Raw genomic sequence first — 15,766 nt, 5'->3', positions numbered from 1 at the left:
AACAGGTGTCAGCAAGCTCCTGCCAATGTGTGTGCATAAAGTTTTATTGAAACCACCATCGTGTCCATTTGTTTATGGCAGAATTGAGAGATGGCAGCAGCAAGTGTGTGCCTGCAAAACCTAAAATATTTAGTAATTGGCTCTGCAAGAAAAGAGTTTGCAGCCCCCTAACCTAGAACAGTGTAGCCTATAGTATGTGTTTAGCCTACAGTATGTGCTCAGCGAATACAATCTATATTTATTACTGCTTTTATGACTGTTATAATTACTGTGCTTGGATTTCGTGACAAAGTAAGTCACAATGTGCCTGCTTCTGTTAGTATTTCAGCATGATGCCTGGCACACATGGGCCTCTCAAATATTGCTGAGCGAGTGAACAAATGTCCTTTCAATTCCTGAACGTTGATGTCATTTTCAATAGTATTTTGAGCCAAACTTAATTTTGCGTGTGTGTTTTGTTCTCTTAACTTTATTATTAAAAATGTATAAAAGTGAGGCCAGGCACGGTGGCTCACGCCTGTAATCCCAGCAGTTTGGGAGGCTGAGGCAGGCGGATCAGTTGAGGTTGGGAGTTCAAGACCAGCCCGTCCAACATGGTGAAAGCCTGTCTCTACTAAAAATACAAAAATCAGCTGGGTGTGGTGGCGCACGTCTGTAATCCCAGCTACTCGGGAGGCTGAGGCAGGAGAGTCGCGTGAATCCTAGAGGTGGAGGTTGCAGTGAGCTGAGATCGTGCCATTGCACTCCAGCCCGGGCAACAAGAGCGAAACTCTGTCTCAATAAATAAATAAAATGTTCTCTTTTGTTCCTGTTCTTGTGCGGTAGTGTGGAATAGAGTTTTATGGTAATAACTATGAATTAGTGATTCTGAGGGACATATCAGAACTCTGAGGTTTGTTTCCTTCTCATCTTGAGGGAAACAGCAAATGTATGTTAAAATGCTTTTCCAAGGGAACAACACGTCCTTACATTATTTAAACCAATCTGCTTCATTTTCAGAGCTGGTTGATCAGAGTGAGTCAGAAGGCCCCGTGATACAAGGTGAGTGAGGCAGGGGGGTCCTGGAGCTACTCCTGCCTGCACGGTGGCACACATGGCGTGCCTGCGTGTGGCCTCGGCTCTCAGTCACCTGCCCTGAGAGGACTCAGTTACACAGCGTGCACATGCCTCTCTGTGGTTTTCACTCCTGGGTTTGACAGCTGATCAGAACATAAATTCAAGCTGATTGAGAACTGGGGGCTGCAGACCATTTGCACCCCCTATCCCAGCTCAGGCCTAACATCAGGAACCCCAGGATTAATGGATAGGATGAAATGGCAGAGCAAGAGGGCCGTCCTTTTAACCTGACTCTGCCATCCGTTTCTAATGTCTGCCATAAGTCACTGAGCAAAATGTTCTTCAGTAGAAATGTACAGATTGTGCTCTTAAAAAATTCCTTAAAAAACAAGTGGAATGGCCTGGTGCTCTGTGAGTCGTTGAAAGTAATGAGGCTGGGTGTGGTGGCTCACGCCTATTATCCCAGCACTTTGGGAGGCTGAGAAGGGTAGATCACTTGAGATCAGGAGTTCGAGACCAGCCTGGCCAACATGGTGAAACCCCATCTCTACTAAGAATACAAAAATTAGCCGGACATGGTGGCGTGTGCCAGCTACTCGGGAGGCTGAGGCAGGAGAACCGCTTGAGCCTGGGAGGCGGAGGTTGCAGTGAGCCAAGATCGTGCCACTGCACTCCAACCTGGGCAACAAAAGGAGATTCTGTCTCAAAAAAACAAACATACGAACAAAAACAAAAAAAGTAATGAAAACCTTTTATTAAAGGGAGTAAACAGAAGGATGAGGGAGAAAGCATAACTAAGGAACTTGTTGTTTTCATAGTAGAGCTATGTTAAGACTCTGCTCTTTCAGACTTCAGTTGTATATATGAACTTAGGACCACATTTGAGAAACAGAAATTTGAAAGTACACTTGGATAATCGTGTGCTCCATCTCAAGACCGTGAGCATGGTTTCATCATGCATCTGTGTTTGTACAGAGTCTAGAGGGCTTTTCTCCTCTTCCTCCTCCTGGGTTCTTTACATGGTATAAAGCAGCTGTTGAACAGTGTGGAAATCAGTCTCTGTGTTTCTCTTTAGAATCAGCTGAACCAAGCCAGTTGGAAGTTCCAGCCACAGAAGGTAAAAGGGTGGGGTGGTCCTGCAAGTCCTTAAGACTTCTTCTTTCTTCTTCTTCTTTTTTTTTTTTTTTAAAGACAGAGACTTGCTCTGTCACCCAGGGTGGAGTGAGGTGGCACGATCTCTGCAACCTCCGCCTCCCAGGCTCAAGCAATTCTCCTGCCTCAGTCTCCTGAGTAGCTGGGATTACAGGCCTGCACCACCATGCTTGGCTAATTTTTGTATCTTTAGTAGAAATGGGGTTTCACCATGTTGGCCAGGCTAGTCTTTAGTAGAAACGGGGTTTCACCATGTTGGCCAGGCTAGTCTCGAACTTCTGACCTCAAGTGATCCGCCAGCCTTGGCCTCCCAAAGTGCTTGGATTATAGGCGCGAGCCACCTCGCCCAGCCAAGACTTTTTTATCAGGACAAAGGATTGTGCGTTTAAACTATTTCAGTAGAACTGGGTGGTGGTTTTGCTCTCTTTCTTCTGGGTGAATTGGATTTGCAGGTTATTCTATTGAGCGATGACGCATAGCGGCTTTTACTCCATTTCCCCCAGATGACATGGTAAATTCTCCGTGAATGACTCTGCTACATAACCTAGATAACATAATGTGTGTCCTTTAAATGCATACAAGCCAGAAAATATGTTACTTTGAAAACATAAGTAACAAAAGTTTGAATGTATTGCTAAAGAGACATCTCTCTGAAGCTCTTGATGTTTGGTGTCTTGTCCTTCTTATTAAACCATATCTTAGTAAATAGTTTGGTACAAATGGATTTATCACTGAGCAGGTCTGCAAAATAATTAATCGGTACCATTTTGTTTCCATTGATAGAAATAAAAGAGACTGATGGAAGCTCTCAGATCAAGCAAGAACCAGACCCCACGTGGTAGACCTCTTCCCTCCTAGGGTAAATCACCTTCTGTGTCAGGGATGCCGTGTGGTATCCATCCGAACCCCCTGCATACGCGTAGCTAATGTGATCTCCCCACTTTCACATAAGATGGTGGCCCTGCCTTCAGGGAATGTGGGAGCCAGGTGGGAGCCTTCCCGGATGTTTAAGCTAGAAGATTCAACAGGGAGATTCTCCTTGGATCAATATTTGTCTCTCAGTCAAAGATGTAAAAGCACTTTTGCCTTAAAAAGAATGTTCTGTTTCTAATCTATAGAGTAAATGTTGTCCTCCTCATTGGAATTCACTATGAGTCAGAATCATTAGACTGACTTTTTTTTTTCCATAGTAATAGTATTTTGCAGAGTCTCACAGAGCTGCAGATCTATTGTTCATCTTGCAGAGTTAACAAGTCTGATCCTGTTATTCTAGATTTTTTAAATTTGGCCAAGTTATAATAGGAGCAGTAGCTTGAGACCCGAAGTCAGGAAACTTTGACAATGGATTTTTTTTTTTAATCCAGAGACTTGTACTGGAATTTGCCTTACCCTGTCAGCTCATGGACTTAAGGTTTCATTCCGCTTTATGAGTGCATCTGAATCCAAGTCATTGTAAACCCGAATTTGCAAATTAAGTTGTGATATTTGTGACTGTTAAATTCCTGTAATTAGATTAACCTCTTTGCTTGCTTGTTTGTTTTCTCTCCTATTTTAGCTTAAAGTATCAGTGGTTGAGAAGAGCTTTTCGGACCTGTTACTACCCCAAGCTGTGTAATATACTTGTATAACAGAAATACCTTCTATACAAACCTTTTTTTCTACTTTTAGATAGAAATGTCTACTTTTTCAGCAGTTCTGTGAATTAAAGAGCAGAGTGACTGTGGGTCTGGAATGGCTGGTGTACTTGGGAATGTACTATCAGGATTTTACAGCAATGCTGGGAAATGACAGGGAAAATGACAGGAATGAATCTCACCAGATTTTTTATGTACTCAGCAGAGCCTTGAGTCACGGTGTTTATTTTCCAATCAAGTGAAGATATCTCCTACTGGAACATCTCAGCTTCTGCAGTGAAGAAAAATTCCTGTGATAGTTCAGTTCTTTAGTTTTTCTATTTGGAAAAAAAAAAATCATTTAAATGATCCTTTGTTCACGGCTCTCCTTAATGACTGAGTGAACAGTTGCTATCTGTATATTTGACTAAACCTTTTCCTAAGCTATCTCTCATGGTTCCTATGTTTTTTTTATCATAATTAAAAGCAAAACCATCTGGATCACCTCACAGTCAGAGGTCAGTATCTCAGCGTGTGAATTATAGAGTAAATACAGAGAGAACCTCTTCCACTTTTACTTTTCGTCCAAATAAAATGCATGGTGTACCAGAAGTTGAAGATCGGGTTGAGGATTGGGGCTAGCTCGATGACACTGAGGCCCCAACATCGCGGGACCTGCTGTGGCGCGGATTCTTAGGAACGCTGTTCTAGCCGGCCCCGCTCCAGGGGTCGCCGTGGCCGGCATTAGTTCCTAGTTCTTCTTGTAACCCTGAGGTGCCAGCGCGGGGAGTGAGGAGGGGTCAGGGGGCTAAGGATGCAACCTCTGACGTTCTGCGCCTTCCTAGGAGAGTCTTACATGTGTTGAGATTTCACAAGCGATGCGAGTTGTAAAAATACCAGCTCTACAAGAAGCTAGGCTCTGTGACGGCATAGTTTTCAGTAGCTTTATCACAATATTCACAATGGAGAATTATATGACATGGTAGCAGAAATAGGCCCTTTTATGTGTTGCTTCTATTTTACCTCAAATTGTAGATATAGGGTAATCAATAAAATCCATCCATGCCTTTCACACACTAAGTCATTGCTCTCTCAGCTGTTTTCATGATTCTGTCTGGGGAAGCTTGGGGGTGGCTCGGTGTAGGTGGGACGCAGACCAAGGCCGAGGCTGGCACTGGGCAGAGTCCTCCGGGCCCCCTGGGGACAGCGCCACTTGCGGTGTTTTCTCAGACCACTGCTGCCCATCTCCTCTGAGCGGGCCAGGGCCCCCACCCTTCCATCTGGGCCATGCCAGCTGTGGATGGAGAGCCGCTCACATACGACATTGGGGGCCAAAAGCCCCTGCCATCGAGAGCTCGTGCAGCAGCCCCTCCTGCCTGAGCCCACACACTGGCTCTGAGGCTCTTCTGTTCTCAGCGTGATCCCTGCCTCCGCCGTGCCCTATCCACGTGTGCCAGGAAGGGAAACTGATCTCACGATTCACCTGCCTGCTAACCTGGGAGGAGACCACTTCTCTGATAGCGTCTCACAGTTCTTTTAATAAGTTCTTAAAATGTGTCCTGCCGCGCCACCCTCAGCCACATCTCCCAGCGCCCATCCTGGAGAATCAGGGCCATGGCAAGGCTGCCGTTGGTGAAAGCCCAGCTCTGCCATGAATCTCCATTCAGTTACTGGTTTCACACTCATTTGTGAGGTCACAGACTTGCCAAGGAGATTCATGATTCAATCCATTACAACAATTCTGTGTGTACACAACACATTTTTTTTCTTTCTTTTTTTTTCTGAGACAGTCTTGCCCTGTTGCCCAGGCTGGAGCACAATGGTGCAGTCTGTCTCAGCTCACTGCAACCTCCACCTCACAGGTTCAAGCGATTCTCCTGCCTCAGCCTCCCGAGTAGCTGGGATTGCAGGCACCCACCAACACACCTGGCTAATTTTTGCATTTTTAGTAGAGACGGGGTTTCACCATGTTGGCCAGGCTGGTCTCAAACTGGCCTCAGGTATATACACATTTTTACACATACACACACACACACACAAAGGATTTAAGCCAGGTGCTGTGGTGTACAACTGTAGTCCCAGCTACTAGGGAGGCTAAGGTGGGAGGATTGCTTGAGCCACTGCAGTGATTACACCACTGCACTCCAGACTGGGTGACAGTGAGACCCTGGCTCTTAAAAAGAAGAGGCCTTAGCTGCATGCATTTCTGTTCTTTTTGTTTGTTTGTTTGAAGACGGAGTCTCACTCTTGCCCAGGCTGGAGTGCAGTGGCGCAATCTTGGCTCACTGTAACCTCCGCCTCCTGAGTTTGAGATTCTCCTGTCTCAGCCTCCCCAGTAACTGTGATTACAGCCACCTGCCACCACGCCTGGCTAATTTTTATATTTTTAGTAAAGACGGGGTTTCCCCATGTTGGCCAGGCTGGTCTTGAACTCCCAACCTCAAGTGATCCACCTGCCTCGGCCTCCCAAAGTGCTGGGATAACAGGCATGAGCCCCTGTGCCCAGCTGTAGTTTGGTTTTTCTGAGCCTCCTGGCTCCCATTTCTGGTTTTTGTTTTGTTTTTGTTTTTTCTCCAAACACCAAAAGTTCCACCAGAGAGGAAGATCAAGTGACCAGGCCTTTCTAGTTTCCACATTACACTCTAAGCGCTGGTCTTAGTAAATTCAAGGCACCTGGTGGGCTTAACCATTCGGGGGCACATAATTGTTAAACACCAAAGGGGCATCTTTTGGCAAGTCACTGCTCAGTGACCACTTCCATCTTCTGGAAGGTCGCTGCTCATCTTCCTAAATGGAAGCCCCAGTTTCTGGACTTGGATGTGTTTTGAGGATCTGATGTTCTCCCAAAGTGCCTCAGTTTCCCTATGATGGGGAAGAGGAAGGGGACGGATTTTAGGAATGGAGCTGACCTGGAGGCCGCTGTCCCTGTCCTTAGACCTGCAAGTCCAGGGGGATGACCGCAAACAGGGCTGTGGGGCCTTTACTCAAAAGCATCACTTCCCCTACCTGGAGTTCGGATCCTGCCTGGATCCACGGTGGGAAGGGAGCTCTGGCTCTCTGTACTTCACCCACGGCTGCCCGCTCACCTGGGTCACAGGGTAGACTGGACGCAGCTTGCAGCTGGTTGTACAAATCACAGGTCCCTGGCTGGGTGCGGTGGCTCAAGCCTGTAATCCCAGCACTTCAGGAGCCCGAGGCAGGTGGATCACGAGGTCAGGAGATCGAGACCATCCTGACTAGCATGGTGAAACCCCGTCTCTACTAAAAATACAAGAAATTAGCCGGGCGTGGTGCTGGGCACCTATAGTCCCAGCTACTCAGGAGGCTGAGGCAGGATGGCGTGAACCCGAGAGACGGAGCTGGCAGTGAGCCAAGATCGCACCACTGCACTCTAGCCTGGGCGGCAGAGTGAGACTCCGTCTCAAAAAAAAGAAATCACAGGTCCCTAGGGGCCTAGTGGCCCATCAGGGACAAAGGGCAGGTGGACCTGGTGTGGCTGCACTGGAGGGGCCTTCTCATCCTGGGAATTGGGCTAAAAACCAAGCCCAGACTGAGGCCCATGCTTTTGTACCCCCAGCCTTCTCGAGGTCCCTCCTTACCTGCCCCCTGCACCCCTACCCCATCTTAATTCTTTTTTTTTCCAAGATGGGAGTCTCACTCTGTTGCCCAGACTGGAGTACAGTGGTGCAATCTCTGCCCCCTGCAACCTCTGCCTACCAGGTTCAAGCTATTCTCCTGCCTCAGCCTCCCGAGTAGCTGGGATTACAGGTGTCCACCACCACACCCAGCTAATTTTTGTATTTTTAGTAGAGACGAGTTTCCCCCTGTTGGCCAGGCTGGTCTCGAACTCCTGACCTCAAGTGATCTGCCTGCCTCGGCCTCCCAAAGTTCTGGGATTACAGGCGTGCATGAGCCACTGTGCCTGGCACCACACCTTAATTTTGAGTAAGTGTTGGGAAAGCCGGCTCTGACATCTCTTGTGAGGCAAGCCCAGCTGGGGAAGGTGTTTCCTGCCTGACTTCCTCCCCAGAAGCAATAGTAGAGACGGGGTTTCACCATGTTGGCTCAAGGCTGCTCGTTCCTCAGGCTACATAAAGCAGTAAGGACCTACCTAGGAGGACCCTTCCAGAGGTGTGAGGGCAATTTGGTGGACACAAGTAGGGCCAGCGACAGAGCAGAGGGCCCACCTCCCAGAGCCCCAAATGCCACAGGCTGAGAAGGTCTAGCTCTGGCTGCATCCAAAGGACCTGTTGAACTCCTACCCCGATTGACACTAAAACTGTCTCCTCCTGTACGGTGCCCACACCCTCCAGGGGAAACCCCTGGATAAACAGCAATCACTGCTGGTCTCCAAAAAGACAAGGCCGGAACAGGGAACCCGGGGTGCATGTTCAGGAAGCTGTGGCAAGTGTTGACACCACAGCCCCAAGTTTCTTTTTCTGGCCTGCGGGAGATGAGCTTCAGTCCCATGGAGGTGACAAGGTTGTCCTCCTGCATGATGGGGCTCTGCGGTTCCTCTGCACCTGGGTAAGCCCTCACCGAGAAAGCCGCGTCTACATGTCCCACCTGTCTGCGGGTGTGCCGCCCCCAACTCCAGGCCTTTGTGACTTAGCGACTGTCCCAGATCTCCCCTGGGAAGTGGTGCAGGGGCCTGGCCCTCGGCGAGTCCCAGAGGGACTGCACCACTGCCAACTTCACTGTGCTTCTTGGGGCTGAGGAGATGTGGAAACGGCCACTCCAGACCCGGTGACTGGCTGGCTCTTAGGATGTGATTTCCTCATGACTGAAATTTGTTTCGAGTGTACAGAAATCACCATTGGCCACGCGCGGTGGCTCACGCCTGTAATCCCAGCATTTTGGGAGGCTGAGGTGGGTGGATCACCTGAGGTCAGGAGTTCGAGACCAGCCTGGCCAACATGGTGAAACCCTGTCTCTACTAAAAATAAAAAAATTAGCGGGAGCCTGTAATCGCAGCTACTCGGGAGGCTGAGGCAGGAGAATTGCTTGAACCCGGGAGGTGGAGGTTGCAGTGAGCCAAGACTGCGCCATTGCACTGCAGCCTGGGCAAAGGAGTGAGACTTTGTCTCAAAAAAAAAAAAAAAAAAAAAAAAAAAAAAAATTCACCAAAGCCCCTGGGGGTGGTGGTGCACTGTGGAGTTTATAGCCTTCCTGGGTGGCAGAGGGCATCTGGGCCCCTGAGCACGGAAGTGGGGCTCCCGCAGGGGTGAGGCTGGCTTGGAAGGTCCCCATTCCTGTGGTGCATATTTGATGAGGGCCCGTGTCGTGCCTGGAGCTGGGCCAGAAGCCACAGTGCAGTGCAGTGGGGACAGACCCAGCCTGTCTATGGGCTTGGTTGCTGTCAGCCTGGCTGTGTCAGAGAAGGCTTCCAGGCCACCCACACAGCTGCACCACACCCAAACCAGCTCTCCAAGGGACATCATGAGACTGCTCCACTGTCAGAGCCCCGGGCCGGTGGTCCCAGCAACTTGGGGTGCCTGCTCGCCTTTGTGTGACATTTTCTTCATTCAAAGCTCAATTTAAACAGCAAGAAGCTGCCCTGCCTCCTCCTACCTGGCAATTTCCCTGCCCCGCACCTTGGAGGCAGCCCCTGCACAGTTTGCATCTGGTGATGGTCAACATTTGCCACCTTAGTACTTGACCCTATTTAATCCTCATGGCAGCCCATGAAGTGGGTACAGTGGTTAGTGCCATTTCACAGATGAAAAGACAGAGGCTCAGGGAGCTTCAGCCACATGCACAGCTCAGCCATCAGCCTGCACGTCTCTGCACGGAGCCTGGGCCTCTGTCTGACTTCCCTGAGTTGAATGCCTGGGGCCTGGAGCCTGTTCTCTCGTGTCCCTAGGCCAAGGGCTGGAGATCAGGTCTAGGGGAGAAGGGAATTCCCAGGGGTGTGTTTCAGATGTGTCCTGGGACAGTCTCCCAAGGGCAGGTCCCTGATTCCCCTCTGCCGAGACCTCAGCGTCCACCCCTGCCAAGCAGAGCCCAGCACAGGTGATTTGGCTGATAAAGGAAGATGGGTCTCTGGGGAGGCAGTGACTGGCCCACGTTTCTTCTTTGCTTTTTTTTTTTTTGAGATGGAGTCTCACTCACTCTGTCTCCCAGGCTGGAATGCAGTGGCGGGATCTCGGCTCACTGCAACCTCCGCCTCCCGGGTTCAAGCGAGTCTCCTGCCTCGGCCTCCTGAGTAGCTGGGATTACAGACACCTGCCACCATGCCCAGCTAATTTTTGTATTTTTTGTAGAGATGGGGTTTCACCATGTTGGCCAGGCTGGAGTAGCCAGCGTTTCTGCCTATTGACACCTGCCGGCCAGTACAGGGTTGGTCACACAGAGCCAGCATCATAGATACGTTGGGGCCCATCCTGCTGCCCTAGGCAGGAGGGAGAGCTGGTCCTATGGGCTGGCCCAGGAGACCATCACCCAGGGCTGGCCAAGGGGATGGATCCTGGCTGTCACTCGCTCAAGAAGAGGCAGCAGGAGAGGCTTAGGTTAGATCTGGGAAAGAACTGTCCCACACAAAGGCTGATTTGCTCCATTCCTGGGAACTGCGAGATTCCCTCTCCTGATAAAATGTCCCAGACGGCACTGCGTGGGTCCCATGCCCTGACGCCAAGCCCCCTTTCTCACCATATGGTCCCCACTGGCCTGGCCTTGGGGATTTCCTGGTTAAGGAAATAGCATGCTCAGCCCATCTAGGGAAGGCCAAGTGGCCTGAGGGTGGAGGTGACATTTGGAAAAAGGCCAGGACTGGCAGCTCAGACCTGGAAGCCCCCACTCCCTGCCAACCTGGCTTGAGGTGAGAGCCTCCCTCTTGAGCCCCCTACCCCCACTCATTCATTCATTCATTCATTCATTCACATTGTTCAAGGGCAAGGCCTGGGAGTGCAACAGTTAAATCATGGGCCTGGGTCCAGACTGCCCAAGTTCAATCACAGTTCTAGCCTGGTGCGATGGCTCATGCCTGTAATCCCAGCACTTTGGGAGGCCAAGGCAGGCAGATCACTTGAGGTCAGGAGTTTGAGACCAGCCTGGGCAACATGGTGAAACCCTGTCTCTACAAAAAATACAAAAATTAGCCTGGCATGGTGGCACGAGCCTGTAATCCCAGCTACTCGGGAGGCTGATGCAGAATTTCTTGAACCAGGTAGGCGGAGGTTGCAGTGAGGCAGGATTGCGCCACAGCCTGGGTGACAGAGCAAGACTCTGTCTCAAAACAAAAACAAAACAAATCCCAGTTCTGCATATACCAGTTGTGGCAATCTGTTTTCCTCTCTGTTTTCCCATCTGCGAAGTGGGGAAAATTGTACCCACTCCCTGACAGCCTCCTTGTGAGGAGAAGTTGTGATCATAAATAGAAAGCACCTAGAATAGTGCCTGACATAGGGCGGGGCAGCAGGGTGCGGGAGGCCCTTCCTGTTAGCCCTCGGGATGTGGGGGAATTCTTGGGGCTCTGGTATTGTTCTAACACCCAGTGATGGTTCACCAGCTGTCTCCTTTATAATAATTAAGTAAGAGATGTGGTTTTCTACATATTTCACAATACAAACATTTTTAGAAATTCTATTTCCTTCCCCTGAAAAAACTCTCTTATCTCTTTATTACTTCCTTCCTTAACTTTATTTTATTTTATTTTATTTTTTTATTTTTTTGAAGCCAAGTCTCACTCTGTCACCCAGCCTGGAGTGCAGTGGTGTGATCTCGGCTCACTGCAAACTCTGCCTCCCAGGTTCAAGCGATTCTCCTGCCTCAGCCTCCCCAGTAGCTGGGATTACAGGCTTGCGCCACCATGCCTGGCTAATTTTTTTATTTTTAGTAGAGACTGGGTTTCACCATGTTGGCCAAGCTGGTGCCGAACTCCTGACCTCAGATGATCCACCCACCTTGGCCTCCCAAAGTGCTGGAATTACAGGCATGAGCCACTGCACCTATCTTTTTTTTTTTTTTAATTAAAAAAATTATTTGGTACCTTGTTTCATCCATGCATTAAATTAAATCCTGGCCAGACACAGTGGCTCATGCCTGTAATCCCAGCATTTTGGGAGGCTGAGGCGGGAGGACCGCTTGATACTGGAGTTTGAGACCAGGCCGAGCAGCATCTCGAGATCCTGTCTCTACAAAAAATAATAATAATATTAATAAAAAATAAGGCCGGGCACAGTGGCTCACGCTTGTAATTCCAGCACTTTGGGAGGCCGAGGCAGGTGAATCACGAGGTCAGGAGATCGAGACCACGGTGAAACCCCGTCTCTACTAAAAATACAAAAAAATTAGCCGGGCGTGGTGGCGGGCGCCTGTAGTCCCAGCTACTCGGAGAGGCTGAGGCAGGAGAATGGCGTGAACCCAGGAGGCGGAGCTTTCAGTGAGCCGAGATTGCGCCACTGCACTCCAGCCTGGGCGACAGAGCGAGACTCCATCTCAAAAAAAAATAATAAATAAATAAAAATAAATAAAAAATAAAAAGTGGGAAAAAATCCTATGTCATCCTGAAAAAAGCCTGTGAGCCTGCTTACAGAGGTCATTACAAGGTCAAACTCAAGTTCGGAGCACTTCCTGCCTCTGCTCATCAACAGACTTGCTGGATACCCCCTGTCTGCGGAGCACTTTGAGGGAACATAACGGAGTCTCGGGAGGCCACAGGAAGAGAGTGGAAAGATCACAGCCAGGGGCTCAGGGTGTTTACAGGACAAGCACCCTGGCCAGGCAGTTACACAAGAGTGGAAAGACCGCTAGACGAAGGGAAGGAAGTGCCGAGAGCCCACAAAATTATCTGCTTACAACAAGCCCCACTAGAACCTTCCTCTGCCGCCTTGACATGCCCAGGAGAGCACTGCTGCGGGTCTGGCCTCTGTGCTGAGCCTTTTTTTTTTTTTTTTTTGTGAGACAGAGTCTCACTCTGCTTCCCAGGCTGGAGTGCAGTGGGCAAGATCTCGGCTCACTGCAACCTCCGCCTCCCTGGTTCAAGTGATTCTTCTGTCTCACCCTCCCAAGTAGCTGGAATTACAAGTGTGTGCCACCATGCCCAGCTAATTTTTGTATTTTTAGTGGAGACTGGGTTTCACCATGTTGGGCCGGCTGGTCTCAAACTCCTGACCTCAGGTGATCCGCCCACCATAGCCTCCCAAAGTTCTGGGATTAGAGGTATGAGCCACCATGCCCGGCTACTGCGCTGGGCCTTTCAAGGACACATTTGACAGGGAAGATGAGAGACAAATTGAGTGTCAGGGAAGGGACGTTGATAGAAAAATTACAGGAGAGCACACGAGTTTCAGTGGGTGAGCCCAGTGCCTGAGCTGCAGGACCACCCTATCAATGACTTTGAACTTATCTGACTGCAGCCTTGAACTCCTGAGCTCAAGGAGTCCTTCTGCCTCAGCCTCCTCCCAAGTAGCTGGGACTACTGGCACGTGCCACCATGCCCAGCTCATTATTTATTTTACTTTATTTTGAGATGGAGTTTTGCCCTTGTTGCCCAGGCTGGAGTGCAATGGCGCAATCTCTGCTCACTGCAACTTCTGCCTCCCAGGTTCAAGCGAATTCTCCTGCCTCAGCCTCTCGAGTAGCTGGGACTACAGGCATGTGCCACCACGCCCAGCTAATTTTGTATTTTTAGTAGAGACGGGCTTTCACCGTGTTGGCCACACTGGTCTCGAACTCCTGACCTCAGGTGATCCACCTGCCTCGGCCTTCCAAAGTGCTGGGATTACAGGACCACACCTGGCCCCACTTGTGGCACTAGCATCTATCTGGAGAGGAGGCAAACATCGCCCACCACCTCCCGCTCCCTCCTGTCACCACTGTCCCCACCATCATCCCAGAGGTCACCCTGGCTTCCAACACCACAGCCTGGCTTGGGCAGCTTTCAAGCCTCATATAAATGACATCCTCCAGAACATGTGCTCTGTGCCTGCCTTCCTTCCGTCAGTGATGTGTCTGGAAGATTCCACTGTGTCGCCCTGTGGGATAGGTCCTTGTCACTGCTGAGTAGATCCTGTTGCAAATGCCTATTTCTCTTCATGGAAAGATCCAAGATACATAGATGGAAATCACCATAGGAAGGGCTGGCAAGGCTGCTCACACCCAGGGCTGGGGACCTCAGGGTGGAGGTGGGGGACAGTAAGGACCAGAGGGAGCAGGTGCCAGCAGGTGATGTGACTTTTCTTCTCTATAAAGAAGTGAAGGCCGGGTGCGGTGGCTCACCCCTGTAATCCCAGTGCTTTGGGAGGCCGAGTTGGGCAGCTCACTTGGGGTCAGGGGTTCGAGACCAGCCTGGGCAATTTGGTGAAACCCTATCACTATAAAAATACAAAAAATTAGCCGGACGTGGTGGTGCACGCCTGTAATCCCAGCTATTGGGGAGGCTGAGGCAGGAGAATTGCTTGTACCCGGAAGGTGAAGGTTGCAGTGAGCCGAGATCACGCCACTGCATACCAGCCTGGGGGACAGAAAGAGACTCTGTCTCGAAAAAAAAAAAGAAGTGAAGCGCTTGCCAAGCAAATCTTTCAGAGCAGATGGAGTGGACCCTACACCTCTTGGATAATAAACGCACTGGATAATAAAAGCAGGAACAGGCCAGGTGCAGTGGCATGTGCCTGTAGTCCCAACCTACTGGGGAGGCCAAGGCGGGAGGACTGCTTGAGCCCAGGAGTTGGAGGCTGCAGTGAGTTATGATCAGGCAACTGCACTCCAGCCTGGGTGACAGAGGGAGACCCTGTCTTTTTTTTTTTAAAAAAAAAAAAAAAAAAAAAAGGCCAGGCACAGTGGCTCATGCCTGTAATCCCAACACTTTGGGAGGCTGAGGTGGGTGGATCCCCTGAGCTCAGGAGTTTGAGACCAGCCTGGCCAACAGGGTGATACCCCTTCTCTACTAAAAATACAAAATAAGCCGGGCGTGGTGGCGCACACCTGTAATCCCAGCTACTCGGGAAGCTGAGGCAGGAGAGTCGCTTGAACCCGGAAGGCAGAGGTTGCAGTGAGCTGAGATCATGCCACTGCAGTCCAGCCTGGGCAACAAGAGTGAAACTTTGCTTTAAACAAATAAATAAACGCCCAGTATGTCTTGGCTTTCATCTGCCAGACCTCAACCCTCACCCCCAGGAGATCAGGTCCGGACCATGAGCTGACCCTGGACTCGGGCAAGGGTGAGTTGGTGCAGCCCTGGCCTGCTGGGAGGCACAGGCTGCAGCAGGCTGCCTGGGGCTGAGGCCGGCCACTCATGAACTCATGACCTTGAATGAGCTCCAAAAGCTCTGGGCCTCCCAGGCTCTAGGGGGAGTGGTAGACAGAGGCCTCAGCCTGTCCCTGGGCATGCTGCCCCCTCCTCACCTCTTTGTCCCAAATCCCCTTCCTGGCAAAGCTGACAGTCTTATATCACTCTGGAGGAAACTGAGTCAGCCCTAAGGAACAATTCAATGAACCATTTGCTTACTTGAGGATTGGAACTCAAGTCTTACACAAAGTCTGTGCCATTTTCGTCCCAGCTGTCACCGGCCCTCATCCACACACACCCAAGGACGAGCACTTAACGCTTGCATGCACACTCCCATGTCCGCGTTCATTCACTCACTCATTCATTCACTCATTCATTCACTCACTCATTCATTCACTCACTCATTCATTCACTCATTCATTCACTCACTCATTCATTCACTCATTCATTCTTTCACTCAGTGAATGTTGCAGTCATGATCCAAATATTTATGGCCTCTGTGTGCCAGGCACTAGATGGAGGGGCTGGGGCTAGAGCCCCTGATAACTTTGTCATGCCCTAGCTTTCCTGGGACACACATTGTGGTAAGGGGAGACTAAAAAAATTAAGTCAGGCCAGGCACAGTGGCTCATGCCTGAATCCCAGCACTTTGGGAGGCCGAGGCGAGTGAATCACCTGAGGTCGGGAGTTCAAGACCAGCCTGGCCAACATGGAGAAA

The 15,766-nt window shown here is 50.0% G+C and overlaps 1 protein-coding gene across 6 annotated transcripts in view; it reads left to right on the top strand.

The window, feature by feature from the left end:
* GTF2I (general transcription factor IIi) overlaps positions 1–4,901 on the top strand; it is a 107,862-nt gene extending 102,961 nt beyond the window's left edge. For all 6 annotated transcript variants that reach the window (XM_030796813.1, XM_030796810.1, XM_030796812.1 and 3 more), the window contains 4 exons: positions 1,000–1,041; positions 2,132–2,173; positions 2,992–3,067; positions 3,764–4,901. In XM_030796813.1, coding sequence (XP_030652673.1) covers positions 1,000–1,041; positions 2,132–2,173; positions 2,992–3,050 — 143 coding nt within the window. In that variant the 3' untranslated portion in view covers positions 3,051–3,067; positions 3,764–4,901. The remainder of the gene's footprint in view (positions 1–999; positions 1,042–2,131; positions 2,174–2,991; positions 3,068–3,763) is intronic.
* The last annotated feature ends 10,865 nt before the right edge of the window (positions 4,902–15,766 follow it).

Source organism: Nomascus leucogenys, chromosome 17 (assembly GCF_006542625.1).
Source record: "Nomascus leucogenys isolate Asia chromosome 17, Asia_NLE_v1, whole genome shotgun sequence".
Taxonomy (NCBI): domain Eukaryota; kingdom Metazoa; phylum Chordata; class Mammalia; order Primates; family Hylobatidae; genus Nomascus; species Nomascus leucogenys.
Note: the sequence above shows the minus strand (reverse complement) of the source record. Positions and strands in the feature narration are given on the sequence as shown.